The sequence below is a fragment of the Nerophis ophidion genome, linkage group LG01 (genome assembly GCF_033978795.1).
Source record: "Nerophis ophidion isolate RoL-2023_Sa linkage group LG01, RoL_Noph_v1.0, whole genome shotgun sequence".
Lineage (NCBI taxonomy): Eukaryota > Metazoa > Chordata > Actinopteri > Syngnathiformes > Syngnathidae > Nerophis > Nerophis ophidion.
The window spans coordinates 78240143-78263354 of NC_084611.1; the positions used below are offsets into that span (position 1 = coordinate 78240143).

The window sequence follows — 23212 nt, forward strand, 5'->3', positions numbered from 1 at the left end:
CCCCAGTGAGGTGACGTTCCACGTCCCAAGAGCTAGCTTCTGTAGCCGAGGATCGGACCGCCAAGTGCCCTGCCTTCGGCTGCCGCCCAGCTCACAATGCACCCGACCTCTATGGCCCCTCCTATGAGTGGTGAGCCCATTGGAGGGATGACCCACGTTGCCTCTTCGGGCTGTGCCCGGCCGGGCCCCATGGGAACAGGCCCGACCACCAGGCGCTCGCCATCGTGCCCAAACTCCGGGCCTGGCTCCAGAGCGGGGCCCCGGTGACCCACGTCCGGGCGAGGGAAATCTGGGTTCATTTCGTTGTAATTCCATAGAAGTCTTTGAGCTGCTCTTTGTCTGATCACTCACCTAGGACCTGTTTGTCTTGGGAGACCCTACCAGGGGGCATGAAAACCCCCAGACAACATAGCTCCTAGGATCATTGGGACACGCAAACTCCTCTACTACGGTAAGGTAGCAGCTCAGAGAGGAGGATTATATATATATATATATATATATATATATATATATATATATATATATATATATATATATATATATATATATATATATATATACCGTATATATATATATATACCGTATTTCCTTGAATTGCCGCCGGGGCGCTAATTAATTTAAAACCTCTTCTCACTCCTGCGTTTACCAAAGGCATGCGGTAAAATTAAGCATGCGCTAATTACTCCGGCACTTACCAGAGGTATGCAATAAAAATTTGAGTGTGATGTAAGCTTGGACCTTAAATCCTACTGAATAGCTCTTAATCTTCTTCCCTTTATGCGATTTCAAACTACCGGTATTGAAATCAGCCTCCTCCATTTTGAAAATGATGACAGGGTAAGTGTCACGAGTTTTACCAGGCGGTAATACTAAGCATGCGCTAATTATTTTGGGAAGCGAGTGTGACCCGGCAGTAATTCAAGGCAGGCGCATACTATATGCCCTGCGGCAATTCAAAGAAATACGGTATATATATATATATATATATATATATATATATATATATATATATATATATATATATGTATGTATAACATTGACTATATATACATACATACATATATATATATATATATATATATATATATATATATATATATATATATGGTCAATGTTATACATATAAATATATATAAAGTTATATATAAGGTTTTATACATATATATATATATATATATATATATATATATATATATATATATATATATATATATATATATATATATGTATGTAAAAGCGCATAAAGCAGCTGAATGCCGACCAGTCATACTTCAAATACAGCGCATACTGCAAATGTAACCACGTGATGTTCCTTCATGTAACTTCCTACGCATGTTTGAAACAAATACTCCATGAATCATACAGCATATAATTCATCAGAGGATATCAAATTGTTTTAAGTATTTTGTAAAATAATAATTTATTGAATCAAAAGGACTTACGCCTCACTATGTGAAGTCAGATTATAGTAAAGTGGCGTAACGATAAGCACAACAAACGGACTGTGGATTGTCTGCTATTCTCTTATCACGCCTAAAAACTAATCACGTCTGCATTGACCAGAGCTGCACACACATGCACGGGTTCGAGTGCGCCCGTCGTTTCTCATCTCGTCTATTGCTCTCTAAGCCTTCTCTCGGCGAAGCGATTAAGCTATTCATCTGAGACATTCAATAACACACAATCCAACACGCGCACAAAAAGCCGTCATCAAGCAAGAATTACACACACCGTTAACCCTGCAACACGCCCGGCACCCGATCGATGGCCTTCAACGATCGTGCGGGCGTGTGTGTTTATGCATGTGTGTGTACACATGCCTTCTCATATCACTTTTTACACTCAGTAATTGATGCTGGGTCATAATTGCTCGTCTGTCTGCCTAAGGCTAGTGTTTATTATATATACAGTGTGTGTGCACTTGTGGCAGTCATTATTATTATGCCTGTCTAAACCAGTGACGTGTATAGAGGTTCCAGGCAGGTCAGCCACTTTGGAGTGTGGAGTTTATGGCAGAATAAAAGGAAAAGGAGTGATCAATAAATGATAAATGGGTTGTACCTGTATAGCGCTTTTTTACCTTCAAGGTAATCAAAGCGCTTTGACACTACTTCCACATTTACCCATTCACACACACATTCACACACTGATGGAGGGAGCTGCCGTGCAAGGCGCTAACCAGCACCCATCAGGAGCAAGGGTGAAGTGTCTTGCTCAGGACACAACGGATGTGACGAGGTTGGTACTAGGTGGGGATTGAGCCAGGGACCCTCGGGTTTCGCACGGCCACTCTACCACTGCGCCACGTCGTCGAACACTCTTGTCTTACTCCACTACACTGAAAAAACTGAAATCCAGTTCAGATTAAATATCTCAAATAAGGCTGATATTTGCTTATTTTCTTAATTCCTCTAACTCAGGGGTCGGCAACCCGGGGGTACGGAGCTGCATGCGGCTCTTTGATCACTGTGGTGTGGCTCAGATTTTTCCTGGAGGTTTCTGATTTCAGTGCCTTTCCCAAAAATTGTCTGGGGTAAGCATACTCCGATTTTCACCCGTACAGTAACATTGAGGGCGGGCCATGATGGCCATACTCATAACGTCCTCTAAAACATGTCTTTTTTTTTTCACAACACTATGTGCGTGCCGGCCGGTCACGTTTTGTGTGATGCTATTTTACTTTATTTAAAGGACTGCAAGCCATAATTGGTCAACAGATATACAAGTTACACTGATGGGTTGTAATATAAACAACTTTAACACTCTTACTAATATGCGCCACACTGTGAACCCACACCAAACAAGAATGACAAAAACATTTCGGGAAAACATCCACACTGTAACACAACATAAACACAACGGAACAAATACCCAGAATCCCATGCAACCCTAACTCTTCCGGGCTACATTATACACCCCCGCCCACCTCAACCGATGCAGGGTGGGAGGGGGGTTTGGTGGTGGCGGGGGTGTATAATGTAGCCCGGAAGAGTTAGGGTTACATGGTACTCTGGGTATTCGTTCCGTTGGGTTTATGTTGTGTTACAGTGCCGATGTTTTCCCAAAATGTTTTTGTCATTCTTGTTTGGTGTGGGTTCACAGTGTGGCGCATATTAGTAAGAGTGTTAAAGTTGTTTATATCACAGGCCATCAGTGTAACCTGTATGGCTGTTGAACAACTATGCCTTGCAGTCACATAGGCGAGTCTGCAGATGTCACCTTGACTGGCAAGCTATTTGTACAAGTTGTAGAGGGCGCTAAAGGCAGTGCCATCATAGCACACCCTTGTTATTGTTGTTTGGGCGCAACTCAGCAGACGTCCGGGAAAATAGTTACCCTGTACTATGTGAGTCTCCCGGACAAATCGGGAGGGTTGGCAAGCGTGATGCTAATAAGTAACATTTTTTTAAAACTCGCGGGCCGCACTAACATTACATTTTCATATTTAATTGCGGGCCGCGTGTCAGAGGCCCTGGTTTAGACATAGCACAAAGCAATATAAAACTTATTCTGCAGTGTTATATCATTATAAATTTCAAGAATTTTGTGGCTCCTATTGTTTTCTTTATTTTGTGAAACGGGTCAAAATGGCTCTTTGAGTGGTAAAGGTTGCCGACCCCTGCTCTAACTAAACAGATTTTATGTTAGTGTTTTACTTGTTTTAAAGGTTTTGGTCCTAAATGATCTAAGTAAGATCTTACAGCTTGTTGCTGAGATTTTTTGACCTATATCGAGTAAAACAGGCTTGAAATTAGAATATCAACTTTTGCAAAGCTGTGTTATCAACACTCACAAGTATAAAACTAATTTTTTTAAGTAATAATTTGTTATTTCAAGCATGTAAAAAAAAATCATGACTTTGGCACAATTGTGTCTCATATTAAAACAGATGAGAGCCAAATGGACTTTTCTGTTTTATTTTCAATGAAAAAATAGAAAATACGTACTCATATAGTAGTACAGTTGTTATTAGTGAGAATATACTTATTTCAACTGTATTTTTGAGTTCATTGAGGTTAGCTAATTTGACTTGTTTTGGAAAGTCTTGCGCGCCAAATTTCCTTGTTCTATTGGCAGATAATTTTGCTTAGTTCAAATAAAATACCCCTCATTTTTGTATTCTTTTTTCTTGTTTTTGGTATTTTTGTCTCTGTGGGTGGAGGCGGGAACACTAGCATATACACACACACTCACATACTTTGAAGCTCGCAACGTAAACTTAAGCTTACATGGTAGAAGTTATCCGGCTCAGTCCCAAAATGTAAGAAAGAAATGGAGTAAACACGCTTGTCCGTCTCCAATTTTTTGTCTATGTGGCCACTAGCATACACAAACAGACATTGATGCATGTCATTTAAATGAAAGCTAACATGGTAGAAATTATGTGTATCAGCCCCAAAATGTAATCACTTGTTCCTTATCCTATACATAAGATTTCCTAAAAAGGTAAATGCAAACTAACTAACTGAGTGTGACAAAAGCATATGAACCAAAGCAGATCAAATTTGATGCAGATCCACTATTCCCTCTGGCAACCTAATGTGATTCGACAAAAGCACAACACATTACAATCTGATCTGATGAGATGTGACAGATATAAGCAGCCGAACATGTGGGGATATTTTCAATAAACTGAATTTGCATTGAAGTGCGACTTGGTTTGTCAGCACACCTTCTGGCATCCCACAGACATACCTCAAATAAACATTTGGTCACTTAAAATCTCTAAAAGTGTTGCCAAATGCAACTCTTTGGGAATTTGATGACATATTTATGAACTCTCTGATGCGTGGATTCAATGAAAACATCCTGAATGCAGACCGATACTGGACCTGATTTACTAATATCCATACACCATTCGCTAAACAGCGTGTACATACCAATAAATAGCATGTACTATTAGTGGGTGTGTTGCGTGTGATCTACCAAGACTGTGTGTACAATTCCAAAGAGGTGCAGACCACCTAATTTAAATGTGAATTTTGCGTGTACTACACAGGGCATCACCACAGAGACACTCGATCATTTACTGCACATTTATGTTAGCATGTTCCCACCTGTGGCGTTATGCTATGTTTTCAAACCTGTAGGACACATGTACATACTTGCCAACCTTGAGACCTCCGAATTGTATATATTTTCAAGTACTTTTATATATATATATATATATATATATATATATATATATATATATATATATATATATATATATATATATATATATATATATATATACACACACATTTATGTTTTTTTCCTTCTTTATTATGCATTTTCGGCAGGTGCGACTTATACTCCGAAAAATACGGTATTTGACTTTATTAAATGTATGGGTGGGGTTTTATAAAACAAAAACAGTTTTCTTTTAAGTAATATAGAAATGTATCGAATCGTAACCCCCAAGCACTGAATCAAATTGTGTATTGCCCAAATATTCACAGCCCTAATAAACACATTACTGTCTAAACAGTGAAGATACAGTATTCACATTGAACATGAAGGCTGCTGTGCTGTCTTTACACAAAGAAATCGATGCATACTCAACTGTTTCTAGTTGAAACAGATGCAGACTGACGTCTGTACAACAGGAAGTGAACTCGCCTGATGTCACATACACCGGAAGTGCAACACACTGATCAACCAATTTACATTTATTGAAATACATTCTAAAACGTTTACAAATCAAAATGAAGGAAGATAACCATATTTAAACATGCAAAAAAAAATACTATAGCTGTTATGAAGCTAGAACAATATTTGATGTTTCCTCTGCAAAGAAAATATAAACGATTTTAGTGTGTGTGCAAGTACTTTTTGAGCACATTCAACGACGAGAACTGTGATCATTTTCGTCACAATAACTTTATTTAGCCGTTTTTTTTAAATTGTTTTTATTGTGTATGTTTTAGGGGTCCCCTAAGCCCTCCATAACAAAGACAGAACACATTTTAATGCATTTGGGTTTGACTTTAATTCAAGTACATTTTTTTCCATTACAATGTTTGGCTATACGTAATTTGAACATGTAAGTTTATATTCCAATTACATTATTAAAATTTACCATCAATACAAGTTTATCGCATTTGAAAGGGTATACTTGTATTATTAAGGGATTATTGTTTCATCAGTGGTTAATTTAGTCTCAAACATCCATCCATCCATCCATCCATTTTCTACCTATTATTCCCTCCGGGATCACAGGGGGCGCTGGTGCCTCTCTCAGCTACAATCGGGCGGAAGGCGGGTACACCCTGGACAAGTCGCCAACTCATTGCAGGCCAACATACATAAACAGACAACATTCACACTCACATTCACACACTAGGGCCAATTTAGCGATGCCATGCCAATCAACCTATCCCCAGGTGCATGTCTTTGGAAGTGGGAGGAAGCCGGAGTACCCGGAGGGAACCCACGCAGCCACAGGGAGAACATGCAAACTCCACACAGAAAGATCCCGAGCCCGGGATTGAACCCAGGACTACTCAGGACTTTCGTATTGTGAGGCAGACGCACTAACCCCTCTGCCACTGTGCTGCCCTGGTCTCAAACAAATAATGGCAATAATATATTGGATCGGTAATAATTTGTAGGTCAATATATGGTTGAGCAAAATTTGTTATCGCTCCAGGTCTATAAGGACACCACAATGCATCAATTTAATTTGCGTGCAGTGTTATTATAAAAGGATGTTTCTGAATAGACGATGTGTCGAATGATTTCTATTATTATTTTTTATTTCAGACAGCTCAAATATGTAGACAGAGGATTCTTGTCTGTCTGTCTGGCTCTGATCCTGTCAGTTTTTGCACATACTTTCAGGACGTGCTAAATAAAGATGCTAATTTAGGTGCCACAACCACTTTCTAGTTAAGTAAATCAAGCTGCATATGCTAAATAATTTCATTTTCCACTCCCGGTATTGTGTGCGTGCTGAGGATCAACACACATTTTGCATTTTAATGAAGACGAAGACGGATTGCACGCGTTTAGTAGATCACTTTTGTGTGTGCTATCAAGTTGCCGTGTGTTTTAGTGCACGCAAACCTTTAGTAAATCAGGCCCATGGTGTATTCAAAAGTAGGGACTGGAAGTTCCCCACAAACTCGGAGAATATGTTGCTAAATAGGTATTTGACATTAATACTGGTACAGAGTATACGTGTACTCACTGTCCTCGTGTGTTTGGAGCAGAGTAGGGGTGCTGCGGGGGCCGTCCCCAGGTGTGGTAAAGCAGAGGATGGACCCCAAGTACCAGGTGAATTTCATCAGTCCGTTAACCAAGCCAGTGTGTCGTGAGCTGGGGTAGTCCGGTGTGATGGTCACCATGGTAACATCCTCTGGAGCCTGTTCTGGCCAGACCAGCAGCTGCAAGAGGTAAAAGAAAAACGGTTTGGTTGTTAATATTCAATTGAGGTTGTATACATCCAATGCAAGCAACATGTAACCTAAAGTCTCACTTTGGAGTTTTTTGCAACCCAGCTCAGCAAAAAAAAAAAAAAACATACTGGAATGTATAAACAGTAGGTAAGGTTCCATTTTTGAGTCATTCCTGTGAGAAAGATTATCCAGGACTACCTGCAGTGTGCTCAAACAACCACCAGGTAGCATATCCATCCATTTTCTACCGCTTATTTCCTTTCTTGGGGTCGCTGGCGCCTATCTCAGCTACAATCGGGCGGAAGGCGGGGTACACCCTGGACAAGTCGCCACCTCATCGCAGGGCCAACACAGATAGACAGACAACATTCACACTCACATTCACACACTAGGGCCAATTTAGTGTTGCCAATCAACCTATCCCCAGGTGCATGTCTTTGGAGGAGGGAGGAAGCCGGAGTACCCGGAGGGAACCCACGCATTCACGGGGAGAACATGCAAACTCCATACAGAAAGATCCCGAGCCTGGATTTGAACCCAGGACGGCAGGAACTTCGTATTGTGAGGCAGACGCACAAACCCCTCTGCCACCGTGAAGCCCCCAGGTAGCATATGTAAACAGATAATAGTGTATCGTCTTTTGGACTTATCAGGTCGTACTAGGTTGGTAGTGCAATCTTCACTCACGCTTTTTCAAGTGAGGGATGGGGCCAAAACTAACCCAGACTCACTGTTTTCGCCTAACCCAAACATCCTAATATCATACTTGCCAACCCTGAGACCTCCGAATTCGGGAGAAGGGGGCGTATATATTTTCAAGTATTTCTTATATATATATGTATGTATATATATATATATATATATATATATATATATATATATATATATATATATATATATATATATATCCATCCATCCATCCATCATCCTCCGCTTATCCGAGGTCGGGTCGCGGGGGCAGCAGCCTAAGCAGGGAAGCCCAGACTTCCCTCTCTCCAGCCACTTCGTCCAGCTCTTCCTGGGGGATCCCGAGGCGTTCCCAGGCCAGCCGGGAGACATAGTCTTCCCAACGTGTCTTGGGTCTTCCCCGTGGCCTCCTACCAGCTGGACGTGCCCTAAACACATCCCTATGGAGGCGTTCGGGTGGCATCCTGAACAGATGCCCGAACCACCTCATCTGGCTCCTCTCGATGTGAAGGAGCAGCGGCTCTACTTTGAGTTCCTCCCGGATGGCAGAGCTTCTCACCCTATCTCTAAGGGAGAGCCCCGCCACCCGGCGGAGGAAACTCATTTCGGCCGCTTGTACCCGTGATCTTGTCCTTTCGGTCATGACCCAAAGCTCATGACCATAGGTGAGGATGGGAACGTAGATCGACCGGTAAATTGAGAGCTTTGCCTTCCGGCTCAGCTCCTTCTTCACCACAACGGATCGATACAACGTCCGCATTACTGAAGACGCCGCACCAATCCGCCTGTCGATCTCACGATCCACTCTTCCCCCACTCGTGAACAAGACTCCTAGGTACTTGAACTCCTCCACTTGGGGCAGGGTCTCCTCCCCAACCCGGAGATGGCACTCCACCCTTTTCCGGGCGAGAACCATGGACTCGGACTTGGAGGTGCTGCTTCTCATTCCGGTCGCTTCACACTCGGCTGCGAACCGATCCAGTGATATATATATATATATATATATATATATATATATATATATATATATATATATATATATATATATATATGATCTGTTCATGAATGACTGAGGATGAGGTGACGACTTGTCCAGGGTGTACGCCGCCTTCCGCCCGATTTTAGCTGAGATAGGCACCAGCGGCCCCGCGACCCCAAAGGGAATAAGCGGTAGAAAATGGATGGATTGATGTTCATGAATGAGTCTATCCATTCGGCCACCGTGTTCAATGGAGAAGTCTGATCTACAAAATTTGCAGGCAGCACACCCCTTCCCCTTCGAGCTGTCCTGGATGAACTGAAATTATTTTTTCCAATCATTTTGGAACTTGCAAGCGTACTTCTTTTTACTACTCGTCGTCGCCATGTCCCTTCTTCGTTCTTCTGCTTCGTCTCTGTTCTGTTTTCGGACATTACTACTTGCCGTAGTTTTGAAGCAATGCATGATGGGAATCTGGATGTTGTGTGTCAGTGTATGAACGTGCAGGCTGGAGTAAACACACGTTGAGAAATAGCTCCGTGCCTGCCTACTTTATGGGTTATAAATAAACCTATGGATAACGGAGAGGGGCGGCATGGCGTAGTTGGTAGAGCGGCCGTGCCAGAAACCTGAGGGTTGCAGGTTCGCTCCCCGCCTATTGACATCCAGACCGCTGCCGTTGTGTCCTTGGGCAGGACACTTCACCCTTGCCCCCGGTGCCGCTCACGCTGGTGAATGAATGATGAATGAATGATAGGAGGTGGTCGGAGGGGCCGTAGGCGCAAACTGGCAGCCACGCTTCCGTCAGTCTACCCCAGGGCAGCTGTGGCTACAGATGTAGCTTACCACCACCAGGTGTGAATGAAAGATGGGTTCCCACTTCTCTGTCAGCGCTTTGAGTGTCTAATAATAGAAAAGCGCGATATAAATCTAATCTATTATTATTATTATTATTAATATTATTATGTATATATTAGTCTCCTTTTCAAGTGAGAGAGGACGCTAAAGGTAGTGCCAAGAAGGCACGCCCCCAATATTGTTCTCCGGGTGGAAATCGGGAGCAATTCGGGAGAATGGTTGCCCTGGGAGATTTTCGGGAGGGTCACTGAAATGCAGGAGTCTCCCGGGAAAATCGGGAGGGTTGGCAAGTACGCCTAAAATACATTTCTAATGTACATCCAACATGGGACTGGACAAGTTGTTTCATTTGTGCAAACATTTGTTTAAGCTCAACACAAAAATGGAAAACACTTTTTTTTACAGACACAAGACAATTTCCACCTAAGGTCTAATCTAGTCTTTTACTGTCATCTTGTTCTCGATTTATGAAATATACATTTAAATAATATTTTCATGACGTTTTCAACTCGTCACTTCTTACTCAGTAGTTGCATATGTGTTATTTGCGTGAGGGGTGTTTGGGGGCGGGGGCGTAACAACTAAGGCTGCGAATCTTTGGGTGTCCCACGATTCGATTCAATATCGATTTTTGGGGACACGATTCGATTGAAAATATATATATTTTTTAATTCAACACGATTCTCGATTCAAAAACGATTTTTTCCCGATTCAAAAGGATTCTCTATTAGTTCAATAGATAGGATTTCAGCAGGATCTACCCCAGTCTGCTGACATGCTAGCAGAGTAGTAGATTTTTGTAAAAAGCTTTTATAATTGTAAAGGACAATGTTTTATCAACTGATTGCAATAATGTAAATTTGTTTTAACTATTAAGCGAACCAAAAATATGACTTATTTTATCTTTGTGAAAACATTGGACACAGTGTGTTGTCAAGCTTATGAGATGTGATGCAAGTGTAAGCCACTGTGACACTATTTTTTTTATTTTTATAAATGTCTAATGATAATGTCAATGAGGGATTTTTAATAACTGCTATGCTGAAATTATAACTAATGTTAATACTGTTGTTGATAGTATTAATTTTTGTTTCACTACTTTTGGTTTGTTCTGTGTCGTGTTTGTGTCTCCTCTCAATTGCTCTGTTTATTGCAGTTCTGAGTGTTGCTGAGTCAGTTTTGGTTTTGGAATTGGATTGCATTGTTATGGTATTGCTGTTTAGTGGTTTGTTGGATTGATAAAAAAAAAATAATAATGGATTTTTTAAAAAATTTAGAATCGATTCTGAATCGCACAACGTGAGAAACGCGATTCAAATTCAAATGGATTTTTTTCCCACACCCCTAGTAACAACCAGGAAATGCTGTGTGGAAAAGGACAAACTACCTACTGTTCCATCCATCCAGCAATCCATTTAGCCCCGTTTACCAATTGCTTTACAGTGGGGACAGAAAAAGCAAGACGAAATAAGCAACCACACGTTTCAAGTCAACGCAACAGGTGGCTCACAGACCGTGCAAGAGAAAAAAACAAGCCCAAAGTCGCTTACAAATAAGCAGGCATTGGCAACACTGGTCCTGCGAGCAGCTTTGAACTCCGGCGATAACTCAACTCACAGCAGCAGTGGGCGGAAATAACTTTGGTCATGTGGAGAGAGAGACCTGCCAGGGCTTTGAAACCCAACTTGTCTTTCAAGAAACCTTTTTCTTTGCTCAATTCCGAGATGTGTACTTGTAACAATTCTATAGAGAAATTATACGATTTATGGTTGCGGCGGAGATTGTGGAGGTGGTGGGAATCGGGGGGCGGGGTGGCACAACATTTTTTGTTTTTCATAGGGGGCATAACAGACGATAATTGAGAAGCACAAGTTTACAGTAAGCTCAGGGGAAGTTAACAAGCAAGGCATCTAGGAGAAAAGGAGCACTTACCTTAACCCACTTCCAGCACAATATGGGTTATCTCACATCATTGGAGCATTTTTATTTTATGTTATCTGAGCAATTTATTAATATGACGTCAAGCTAATAATCACCGTGCATCCCTGGTTAAAATTGTACTTAAATCATCGCCTTCAGGAAGGTACAAGTTTGACCATGTAAGATTTTTTTCTGTTTCAATATTAAAAAAAAATATTCCTCATATTTAATTCCTATGTCATATGACGATGGAGCACCAATACAGCAGTTTGCTGGGAAAGTTGAGTGGATGACACCCGCACTGAAGAACCTCAGTCTCTCCTACGTTGGCCTTGCTTGTGACTTCTCCCAGGGAAAACAAGAGTGAACACATTTAACCTTCGTCTTGTGTTAGGGTCGGCACCGACCCGTTTTAGTTTTTAAATGCATAAAAACACCACATACATTTATTTTTTTGCATCAAAGCTTTTTGACTTTGTCAGGAACCTCTTTGTCAACAAAATAAAACATTTTTATTTTTTTCACTAAATTATAAAATGCTCTGGTAGAAATTATGCCCTTGGTGTTGTTAGGGTCGGTTTCGACCCGGTTATAAAAATAAGATGATAAAGCAATGATAAGAGCCAAAACTGAACACACTGACAGCCAGCTCCTCTCCCAATCATGTGAGCTTTAGTGGATTCTCATTTTACCTTGTTATCCTGTACAAAAACAAACAAAAGACGGACACTAAAAGTGTCACTTTTTGCCACTCTGATTTTGTTTTTTTATTAGTTTTGGAACTAGTAATCTATTTCTCTTGGTTTCATTTGCTTGATTGGTTTGATGTTGTTTGATGTTGGATTTCTGTTGCTGAAAAAAATACTTTTTAGCCTTTTTCTTGAAGTAAATATATATGGGTCGAAATTGACCCGTAACACCATAGATGTTACTATAGTTAAAATTCTTAAAATGAAAAAATAAACAAAACACATTTATTTAAGAGATGTGTTCTAATACCCCTTAGTAATAGTTAGGTAACACAACAACCTTTTTTTATTTATATGATTCTCTTGAGGTTCGTTTTACCATTTTTAAAAATTTAAATCGAGGGGTATACTGACAAAATAAGGCCCAATGGCCCAAACCAAAAATATTAAAACCAATATTTTCAAGGATAAGGAAGCCTAACAAGGTAACCAAGAGATGAGAAACAAATTGGATGATAGATAATTGTTTTTAGTGTATTTTACAGCTGATTTAAAACATGGGTCAAAACCGACCCGTTAACATAAGAGATAGTAACAGAAAGCTAACACAAGAAGAAGGTTAAGGCCTGGCAGCCAAAGGGGTGTGAGTACGTGCACGAGGGGAGCATGGCGGCAACGGCACTTTCATGGGATTACACTCATTTGTCGCGCCATCTGTCGCCTTGCATCTCTCTCCCTACCTGCCTGCTAACCTCTTTGCCGGCAATAAATTAGGCGGTATGTCGATCACTCCCTGTGTGAAAACAGCATTCTAATGGAAACCTAAATGATGCATTAATGGTATATTGCTGGCGGGCCCACGTTTACGTCCGTCATTTGCGCGGCCTGAGGCGGAGCGTTTTTAAATCAAAGCGAAGAATAATCTATTGTGAGGTGCGACGCAGTGTGCGCTCGGTGTGTTTACACTCGAGGGATTCTTAATTACGGTTCAAAGTCTGGACAGCGAAGGGTTAGTTCAGTAAACTGTGATGATAAAGCAAAACCAGCATTTATTGTCAAGAACGAGCTCAAGTTATTTGCACACTACATCTGGGATACACTGAGATTACAGCATTTTTTTTTTTTTACACAATCTCTTTGAAAACAAAAACTATGCATTCTCCACAAACTTCAGTCTGAACACCTTAATGCAGGGGTAGGGAACGTGTGGCTCTTTTAATGGCTGCATCTGGCTCTCAGATAAATCTTAGCTGACATTGCTTAACACGATAAGTAATGAATAATTCCGCTGGTAATCACAGTGTTAAAAACAACGTTCAAAATATAAAACATTCTCATGCATTTTAATCCGTCCATGCGTTTTCTACCGCACCTGTTCGACAAGTCGCATTAATGGTAAGTATTTTATGTATTATTGGTTAGCTTCGGAATAACAATGTTATTAATAAGAATAAGAGACTTATTATACTCTAAACATGTCGCTCTTACTTACTACTTACTACTTACTACTTACTACAATCGGAATGAAACTGGACTCACTGGTGAGGGTGGCAGAGAAGAGGACTGTGGACAAACTAGTGAGCATCCTGGATGATGTCAGTCACCCTCTGCATAGCGTTATCAGTAGCCAGAGGAGCCTGTTCAGTGCTAGACTGCTTCAGCCCAAGTGCAGGACTAATAGACTCAAGAACTCCTTTGTCCCACACGCCATTACACTGTACAACTCCTCTCTGGGACGGGGGACGGGGGGTATTAGGATGACAGGGGATGCAAAACATTAACAGTGCAATAGGTTTTCATAACATGGTCACTACTGCCTACTTTGTCTTGTTATATTCTTATTTTACTGTTATATTGTTATTCCCATTGTTTTTTATTCTTTTTGTAATATTTCTCTATTTTGTTTCCTTTTAAACCCCAATTATTAACTTTTTACTTTTTTCTTTAAATTGATCTCAACTCTGTACACTGCTGCTGGAATTTTAATTTTCCTGAAGGAACTCTCCTGAAGGAATCAATAAAGTACTATCTATCTATCTATCTATCTATCTATCTAAAAATGCACGCATTTAGTTGTATTCAGTGTTAATAAAATATTATATGGCTCTCACGGAAATACATTTAAAAACTTTCATGGCTCACTCAGCCAAAAAGGTTCCCGAGCCCTGCCTTAATATGACGTATCATGATAGTAATGATTGTGTTTTTGGATAACTTCACCTTTCATGCAGCTGCTGACTGAACAATACAAACCGGACGACACCCGTAAAGTTTTACGACCAATGTTCCCTCTAATTTTACATTTGTTTGAGCAAACGCAAAACTACCAGAGTATTTAGTGGAGTACATGTGAGAAACAACAGATGTACACACTGTGGCCATAGCAGCATCACACCTGGCCCAGACATCACTTTATTACAATTTCAATGTTTTATAATAATGATCAAATGAGAGCAGTCATTTGTAGTATAAGTGATCTGGCCTACTTACAATTAAAATACAAAAATATAGTTTTTCATTAGCTATGTCCTATTATTGTATGTCTGGGTGGGGGTCCTACTAATTTGTACCCCTTTCAGAGGTCATATTTTGTCTCCTTAAAACAGGGGTGGGGAACCTATGGCTCGCGAGCCAGATGTGGCTCTTTTGATGACTGCATCTGGCTCTCTGATAAATCTGAGCTGACGTTGCTTAACACGATAAGTAATGAATAATTCCACTTGTAATCACAGTGTTAAAAATAATGTTCAAAATATCAATTATTCTCATGCATTTTTAATACGTCCATCCGTTTTCTACCGCACCGGTTCAAGAAGTTGCGTCAATGGTAAGAAGTTATTATTTATTATTGGTTAGTGTGGGGCTTGCCCTCCTGGGGGTTCTTCAGACCACCAAGCACCGACATGAGAGCCTGTTTCAGGGTTACAATATTTTTTTATTTTTCAATAAATCTCTCAGTTGTTTTCCAGCAATTGTATTTCCAGAACCAACCCCATCTCTCCTCCTGGCTGCTGCTTATAACAGAGCGACAGGTGATCAGATAACAAGGCCCAGGTGGGCCATCTACGCACCTGTCGATGCAGGCCCGCAGGCCACGCCCCCTCCACAGTTAGCTTCAGAATAACAATGTTATTACAAAGAATAAGGGACCTATTATACTCTAGAAATGTTGGTTTTACTTCAAAATGCACGCGTTTAGTTTTGTTCAGTGTTGAAAAAAATACTATATGGCTCTTATTATATTTATTTCAAATATTTCAAAATATTTGGCTTTTTGGCTCTCTCAGCCAAAAAGGTTCCCGACCCCTGCCTTAAAACATTCTCATGTTGCACAATGAGATGTAAGCATGGGATAAAGCAGTGGTTCTCAACATTTTTTCAGTGATGTACCCCCTGTGAACATTTTTTTAATTCAAGTACCCCCTAATCAGATCAAAGTATTTTTGGTTGAAAAAAAGATATCATAAAGTAAAACACAGCACTATGCCATCAGTTTCTGATTTATTAAATTGCTCATTTGTAGTGGTCTTTCTTGAACTATTTGGAAAAAAAGATATACAAATAACTAAAAACTTGTTGAAAAATAAACTAATGATTCAATTATAAATAAAGATTTCTACACATAGAAATAATCATCAACTTAAAGTGCCCTCTTTGGGGATTGTAATAGAGATCCATCTGGATTTATGAACTTAATTCTATTAATTAAGAACTTATTTATTTTGGCTTTGCTTCCAATCAAATTTCGAGTCATGATCCCATACTTTGACAATAGATTAAAGCGTTGAAAATATTTAATTGCAAGTAAATAAAGCTAACACATTTCAATAGAGTTTATCTGATTAAATGTAAAATTAGCTAGTAAAGTTGTAAAGCAGAAGATGTATTAAATTGTTGGTATTGAATGCTAAAAACATATTTTTTTAACTAAGTAAAGTGGCAAATGAACAATAATTAAACAAAAAGCAAAAATGACTATTGGTCACCGTTTAAATCGGTTGTCCCCAAACTACGGACACGGGCCGCCAGTGTCCAAAGTCCGGGCCACTTAATTGAAAAAAAAAAAAAAAAAAAAAAAAATATATATATATAAATATATATATATATATATATATATATATATATATATATTTATACATTTTTATTTTTTTTAATCTGTCCTTTCGAATCCATTTTTTACCACTTGTACACTCCGTGTCTCCTAGCATATTGTCTAAAAAAGCATTTTCCCATCGATATCGTGCCATTATTGCGCTCGGAAGATATACACAGGCCGAAAATGTAATGTCAGTTCTTATATGTCTTGTACATGTTAAAGAATAGACAATAAACAGCCTCACGATATATATATATATATTAGGGGTGTGGGAAAAAATCGATTCGAATATGAATCGAATTGTTTACGTATTGAATCGTTTACGTTGTGCGATTCAGAATCGATTCTCATTTTTTTTAAATCGATGTATTATTTTTATTTTTTCAAATCAATCCAACAAACCACTACACAGCAATACCATAACAATGCAATCCAATTCCAAAACCAAACCTGACCCCGCAACACTCAGAACTGCAATAAACAGAGCAATTGAGAGGAGACACAAACACGACACAGAACAAACCAAAAGTAGTGAAACAAAAATGAATATTAACAACAACAGTATTAATATTAGTTATATGTTCAACGTAGCAGTGATTAAAAATCCCTCATTGACATCATTAGACATTTATAAAAATAATAAAAAAGAACAATAGTGTCACAGTGGCTTACACTTGCATCGCATCTCATAAGCTTGACAACACACGGTGTCCAATGTTTTCACAAAGATAAAATAAGTCATATTTTTGGTTCGTTTAATAGTTCAAACAAATTTACATTATTGCAATCAGTTGATAAAACATTGACCTTTACAATTATAAAAGCTTTTTTTTTTTTTTAAATCTACTACTCTGCTAGCATGTCAGCAGACGGGGGTGGATCCTGCTGAAATCCTATGTAAAACGATATATTATCGAATCGTGACCCCAAGAATCGATATCGAATTGAATCGTGGGACACCAAAAGATTTAAAGCCCTAATATATATATATATATACACATATACGTTAGGTCAGGAAAAAACATGGAGGATATTTCATCCCGACAAGCTTGTTTTGTATTGAAGTGTCTGTGGTTGTTATATATATGTTGTTACCCTGTATACGCAGACTGCAGACATTTCCAAAAACTCCCCTGAAGAGCAGGAAACCCTGCAAAACAAGTTTGTAGGGATATATATATATATATATATATATATATATATATGTAGCTGAGATAGGCGCCAGCGCCCCCTGCGACCCCAAAAGGGAATAAGCGGTAGAAAATGGATGGATGGATGGATATATATATATATATATATATATATATATATATATATATATATATATATATATATATATATATATATATATATATATATATATAGCCACATTTTTTTTAACCCAATGCGGCCCCTGAGTCAAAAAGTTTGGGGACCCCTGGTTTAAAGCATTTGGGTCCAACCACTAGGCCACTGAGTAGGTGGCCTAGTGGTTAGAGTGTCCACACTGAAATTGGTAGGTTGTGAGTTCAAACCCGGGCCGATAAAATCAGCATTGGTAGCAGCACTTTGATAAACTCACAGACTGGTGTACTCATTTACTGGAGAAGCAAGCATGCTATAGCTTAAATGCTAACATGAATACGAGCGACATTAACGTGTCCTTCCCATTAAGAAATGACATACCCCAATTTAAACTTTTATAAACACATTGCTGTCTGAGCAACTAAGTCATTTCAACGTGCACGTTACACCTACTGTTCTCTCTTGGGACAGAGTGATCCATCTCTACACGGACCAATAAACCACATAAACCGGTCGTGCAACTATTGTTTTGCCTTCATCATTAAAAAAAAACACTGTAAAAACTAAACGGAAGAAGATTAACATACTTAAACACTCCGAAGAAATTATGGCTCTTGCAAAGCCAGAACAATAATTAATGTTTCTTCTGCCACGAGTGTATATTGTGTTTATCTAATTTTTGTAATAAGACTTGGTTGAAAGATTTCAGTGTGTGTATAAGTGCTTTTCCAGTACATTCAACAATACGGTCATAATAATGATAACTGATCATTTTGGTCACAATAACCATGATTAGAAATGTTCAACCCGAAAATCAACACTAGAAGCCGAATGAAGACATCATGAGAAACGCTGTTCAATTAGCGTGCAATCTTAATTACAATTCTGCAGCAGGACCCCAATCAGCAACTTAAATGTATCACTGACCTCCATTTTGGGAGAACGCCAGTGACACCCAGACATATTCACGCCGCCATTTTTCTCCCTGCCCGATGGTGCCGCACTGCGCCCAGTCTGCCGTGGCAAGATAAGCGCTCCTATTGTAGTTTATTATCAGAGTAGTACAGTTTGGGTGCAGTAAAAAGACTGCTGATTTGGCACCCTAAGCAGCTAATGCGAGGCCACGTTTTTTTTTAAGGGCTCGGTTCTGCTGTTGCTATAGTTACACGTCGAACCCGGACCGGCGTGGAAAAAAAGGGTGCGCCGAGAGAGAGTTCAGAGAAGAGAAGACTGCACGCCACACGCAGGACGTAAATCCCAGTGCTGCCACAAGGGCCTGCTTCAGGAAGCATGTAATAGACCAGGCTCACCTTTGGAAGCTCAGATGCTTTTTTTGTGAGCAAAACGATACGTTAAGAGTGGAGTGGACTGACTCCACAACAGATGGTACTGCTGCTACAAAGCATACAATGTGGCTGATGGAGAGAACTTGCCAAGATACTGAGATATATTTGTTACCATGCTCTTGGCATCACTTTAGATCTTGTACCACACGCTGTTATCTTTTGGGTTCCCCGTGAGGCCGTCTGGTGTTTTGGCCCTCTCCACAAAACAATTTTCACTGAACTGTCACCTTTTTTTTTTTTTTTTTAATCTTTGCATGCAATCTCATTGGGGGTGTGAATCTTTGGGCACCTGGCGGGTCGATCTGATTGGAATTTTTGCGCTGACGATTACCGTATTTCCTTGAATTGCCGCCGGGGCGCTAATTAATTTAAAACCGCTTCTCACTCCTGCGCTTACCAAAGGCATTCAGTAAAAGTAAGCATGCGTTAATAATTTTAAAACCTCTTCTCACTCCAGAACTTACCAAAGGCATGCAGTAAAAATTTGAGTGTGATGCAAGGATACCATCATGAAAACCACACTTTAAAAAAAAAACGGTATTATGGTCTTTCCTTTACTTATAAATATAGTCCATGCCAGCTCCTTCTGATCAAAAGCATCGATAACTTGTCTATAGAAGTCTTCCTTATCTTTCTTCAGTTTTAAAAGTCTCTCTGCCTCGATGGAGATCTTCCTTTATTACCTCCTCCAGCACATATCACGTCACTCATTTCACTTCTTCTGCAGCCGAGTAGTCGCAAGAAGGATCACTAACGCCCTCTACCACGAGGAGGCGGGAGTCATTTAATGACTCATATTGGACACACGTAGCTACGGTATTGTGACGGCCTCAAGCCGTCGTCTTGCGGGTTCTCAGGACCACCAAGGAAGGACATGGCTTGAGCAGTTTGACTTTATTTTTCAATAAAACCTCAGTCCAGGTCACTCTTCCGCTCCTCCTCTCCACTCGCTTGCCGTCTCCTCGCCGCCATCTTGGCCCTGCCTGTCTGTCGGACCGTCGGCTCCACAGGTATATTAATAAAACATAGCTGCTTACTGCTCTTTTTAGCATACCGGTATTCAATAGCCTGGACCTTAAATCCTACTGAATAGCTCCTAATCTTCTTCTCTTTATGCGATTTCAAATTACCGGTATTGAAATCAGCCTCCTCCATTTTGAAAATGATGACAGGGGAAGTGTCACTCGTGACGTCACGAGTTTGACCCTGCGGTAATACTAAGCATGCGCTAATTATTTTGCGAAGCGAGTTTGACACGGCAGTAATTCAAAGCAGGCGCATACTATATGCCCGGCGGCAATTCAAGGACATACGGTATATTCAGAACTGATTCTTGATTGAACAACACCAGAGTACGTTTGGAGAGACTGGAGGAGATGCAGATGAAGAGACAGGGCTGCAGAGCGCCGGGACGGACAAGCTTCACAGTGTCTTGGCTGAATGAGCAGGTATCGGACACCTCAGTCTCCTTGGATGTATCCTCGCTCATCCATGCTGACTGGACACTGGCTGAGAGTTGGTTGGCGACCGAGGGTGGAGTCGGCACTCTTGGTTGCTTTGTTGGGTCTGCTCCTGTCTCTGGCCATGCTCCCCCCACCCAAGCAGACAATGGCGTGGAACACCGCAGAGGCCACCACAGTGTATACGTTTTTTTTGTTGTTTTTTTACTTTTGTGGCTGTGTGTAGAAGTGGCTGGTTGCCTCAGCTCTGCTCTTTTAATGTATATAATTTCCTTCTTATTCTTTGATGTTTCCCTCTTACACACATGTTTATGTGTGCTATGGCTATGAGTTTTTTACCCCTTGGCCTCAGTCCGGACCCCCTCTCCATAAACCCATGCTTGGACTCATTTTTTTTTCTCAACCCGCCCACCCATCAGCAATCCTGTTCTGTCTCCCTGTAATGTTTGTCTACTCTTGAATGGGATTGTGCTTAAAATGTTAATTTCCTCTCGGGGATTATTAAAGTATTTCTGATATTGATGCTGATTCTAAACACGATTTTTCAAGTCAAACCGATTCTTCCCATTATCATTTGGTATAATAATTATAATGCAACTTTTTCTAAACAGGTTACAGTTTACAAAAATGCATTCTGGCTGCACAGATAAATGGCCCGAAAAAGGTCTTTAAAGTTGACTCTTATAAAACAACTTTTTTTTTGTTTCTTTTTTATCGATTCTTGAACATTATGAATCTATATAGAATCAGGATTAATACAAATTGATTTTTTTGTGCACCCTTAAATTTCAGTTACGGTTTCCGCTCAATTGTTTGTATTCTGACAAGTCATTCATTCCGAGAAGTGAAAACCAGTGGTGGTCGACCAAGCCAAAAAGGCTTGGAGGAGGTCAGAGTTGAAAACAGGCGACACGCATGTCTGTGTGAGACCCAATGATCAAAGCTAATGCTCGATCATCCAGTTTGTAAAGTCCCGAAACCGAGCAAAATGAAACACAACACACTATTCGACAGCTTCTCCATATTTTCATGGATAAATGTCCGCTGTTTGGTTGTTGTTTTAGCCCGGAGGATGAATTATACTTTGGAGTGGTGCAGACCAATGGTCCAATGGTGCTGACGTTGGGCTTGCTCCCCGAATAGACTTTTTTTTTGCTAATTAAAACTTATTTTCCATTTTTTAATGACCGGCAATGTTTCGAAAGTAACAATTTAGTCCTAGTATCGGTTAAAACGTAAACAATCCCCATCTCTAGTTGTAAATAGCGATTCATTTCAAACGTAATCGCTGTATTGTGGTAGACTTTGAAATAAATGGCAAATATCGTTTAACTGTCCGAATGAGGAATGTAACACAATGTGATGATTTACATTCCCAACAGACAGGAAATTTGTTGACGCTTGGATTCTCCCACTGTTTGGATCAAACTTATTGAACGTACTGTGTGCAATCACTCATCTATGGGGGCCAAGAGATCAGATGAAGACGTGCTTTATATCCCCTTTTAATGAATGTCATTTAATTAGAAAAACCTACACAAAGAGCTCACAGAGGATGGACTGATTCTAAAATTCCTTGCTGGCATTTTGTTGTTTTTATAAAGGACTACAACATCGGAACATACAAAAGTGTACTGTAGTGTTTTCTAGGTATGCACCCTACTAAAGTTGGTATTTCAGAGTATATTAAGTGAATGTTGGAATTATTGTGAGGCCTTTACTCACCTCAATTGCAAAAAGACATTCATTTGAAGCAAACAATAATGAGGGAGGCTGTTACTTATATGAGATCATTTTTTTAAACTAAAAGTGAAAAGGTCTTTAAAGGGGAACTGCACTTTTGGGGGGAATTTTGCCTATCGTTCAAAATCATTACGAGAGACAAGAACACATATGTCTTTTTTTTTAGTAGTATTTTAAAGATGATAAACGCTTGGACAATGTGGCTAAAACAAACTCAAAACCCTCCATCAACGTTTTATATGCACACTGCAAATCTATATATAATGTAGCAACAGACCCATTCATAACAATATGTAATATGTTCAATGTTTACTGTATTTTGATCATTTTGATCAATTCCGGGACTGACTTGTACCGCAAATTGATTTCCGTTTCCATAGCAGCGCATGTCTGACTTCTGGCAACAAATGTGTGTTCCTACTTCCGGAAACAAACGCGACTGTTTTTTCTAATCATGGCAGATTTGGTAACTGACAACGAAGACAACTATTTTTGGACAAATGAGGATTCACAACTTTGTACTTATTGAAGCTGACTGAATGGAAGATGAACTACTGCTCCTAGAAGCCAACACGAAGAGTGAATGAAACGTTGGAGCAGACGGAGGCCGAAAAAGTGAGGTCAGCGTGACACAAAGCTGCAAATGTGAAATTTGGAGACAAGCTATTTTGACATAAATGGCGTGCCTACCCACAAGAAACCGGAAAAAAAGTCCCCGGCCACCTAGACCAACCGCAAAGCTGTTTAAGTGAGTCACATTTTAACATTGAT

The 23212-nt window shown here is 40.0% G+C and overlaps 1 protein-coding gene across 1 annotated transcript in view; it reads right to left on the minus strand.

Moving 5' to 3' along the window:
* Window positions 1–23212, minus strand: part of LOC133560173 (protein sidekick-1-like) — an 849418-nt gene that overhangs the window by 140186 nt on the left and 686020 nt on the right. Inside the window, exon 19 of the mRNA XM_061912393.1 lies at window positions 7172–7367. Within this exon, the coding sequence (XP_061768377.1) occupies window positions 7172–7367 (196 nt within the window). The remainder of the gene's footprint in view (window positions 1–7171; window positions 7368–23212) is intronic.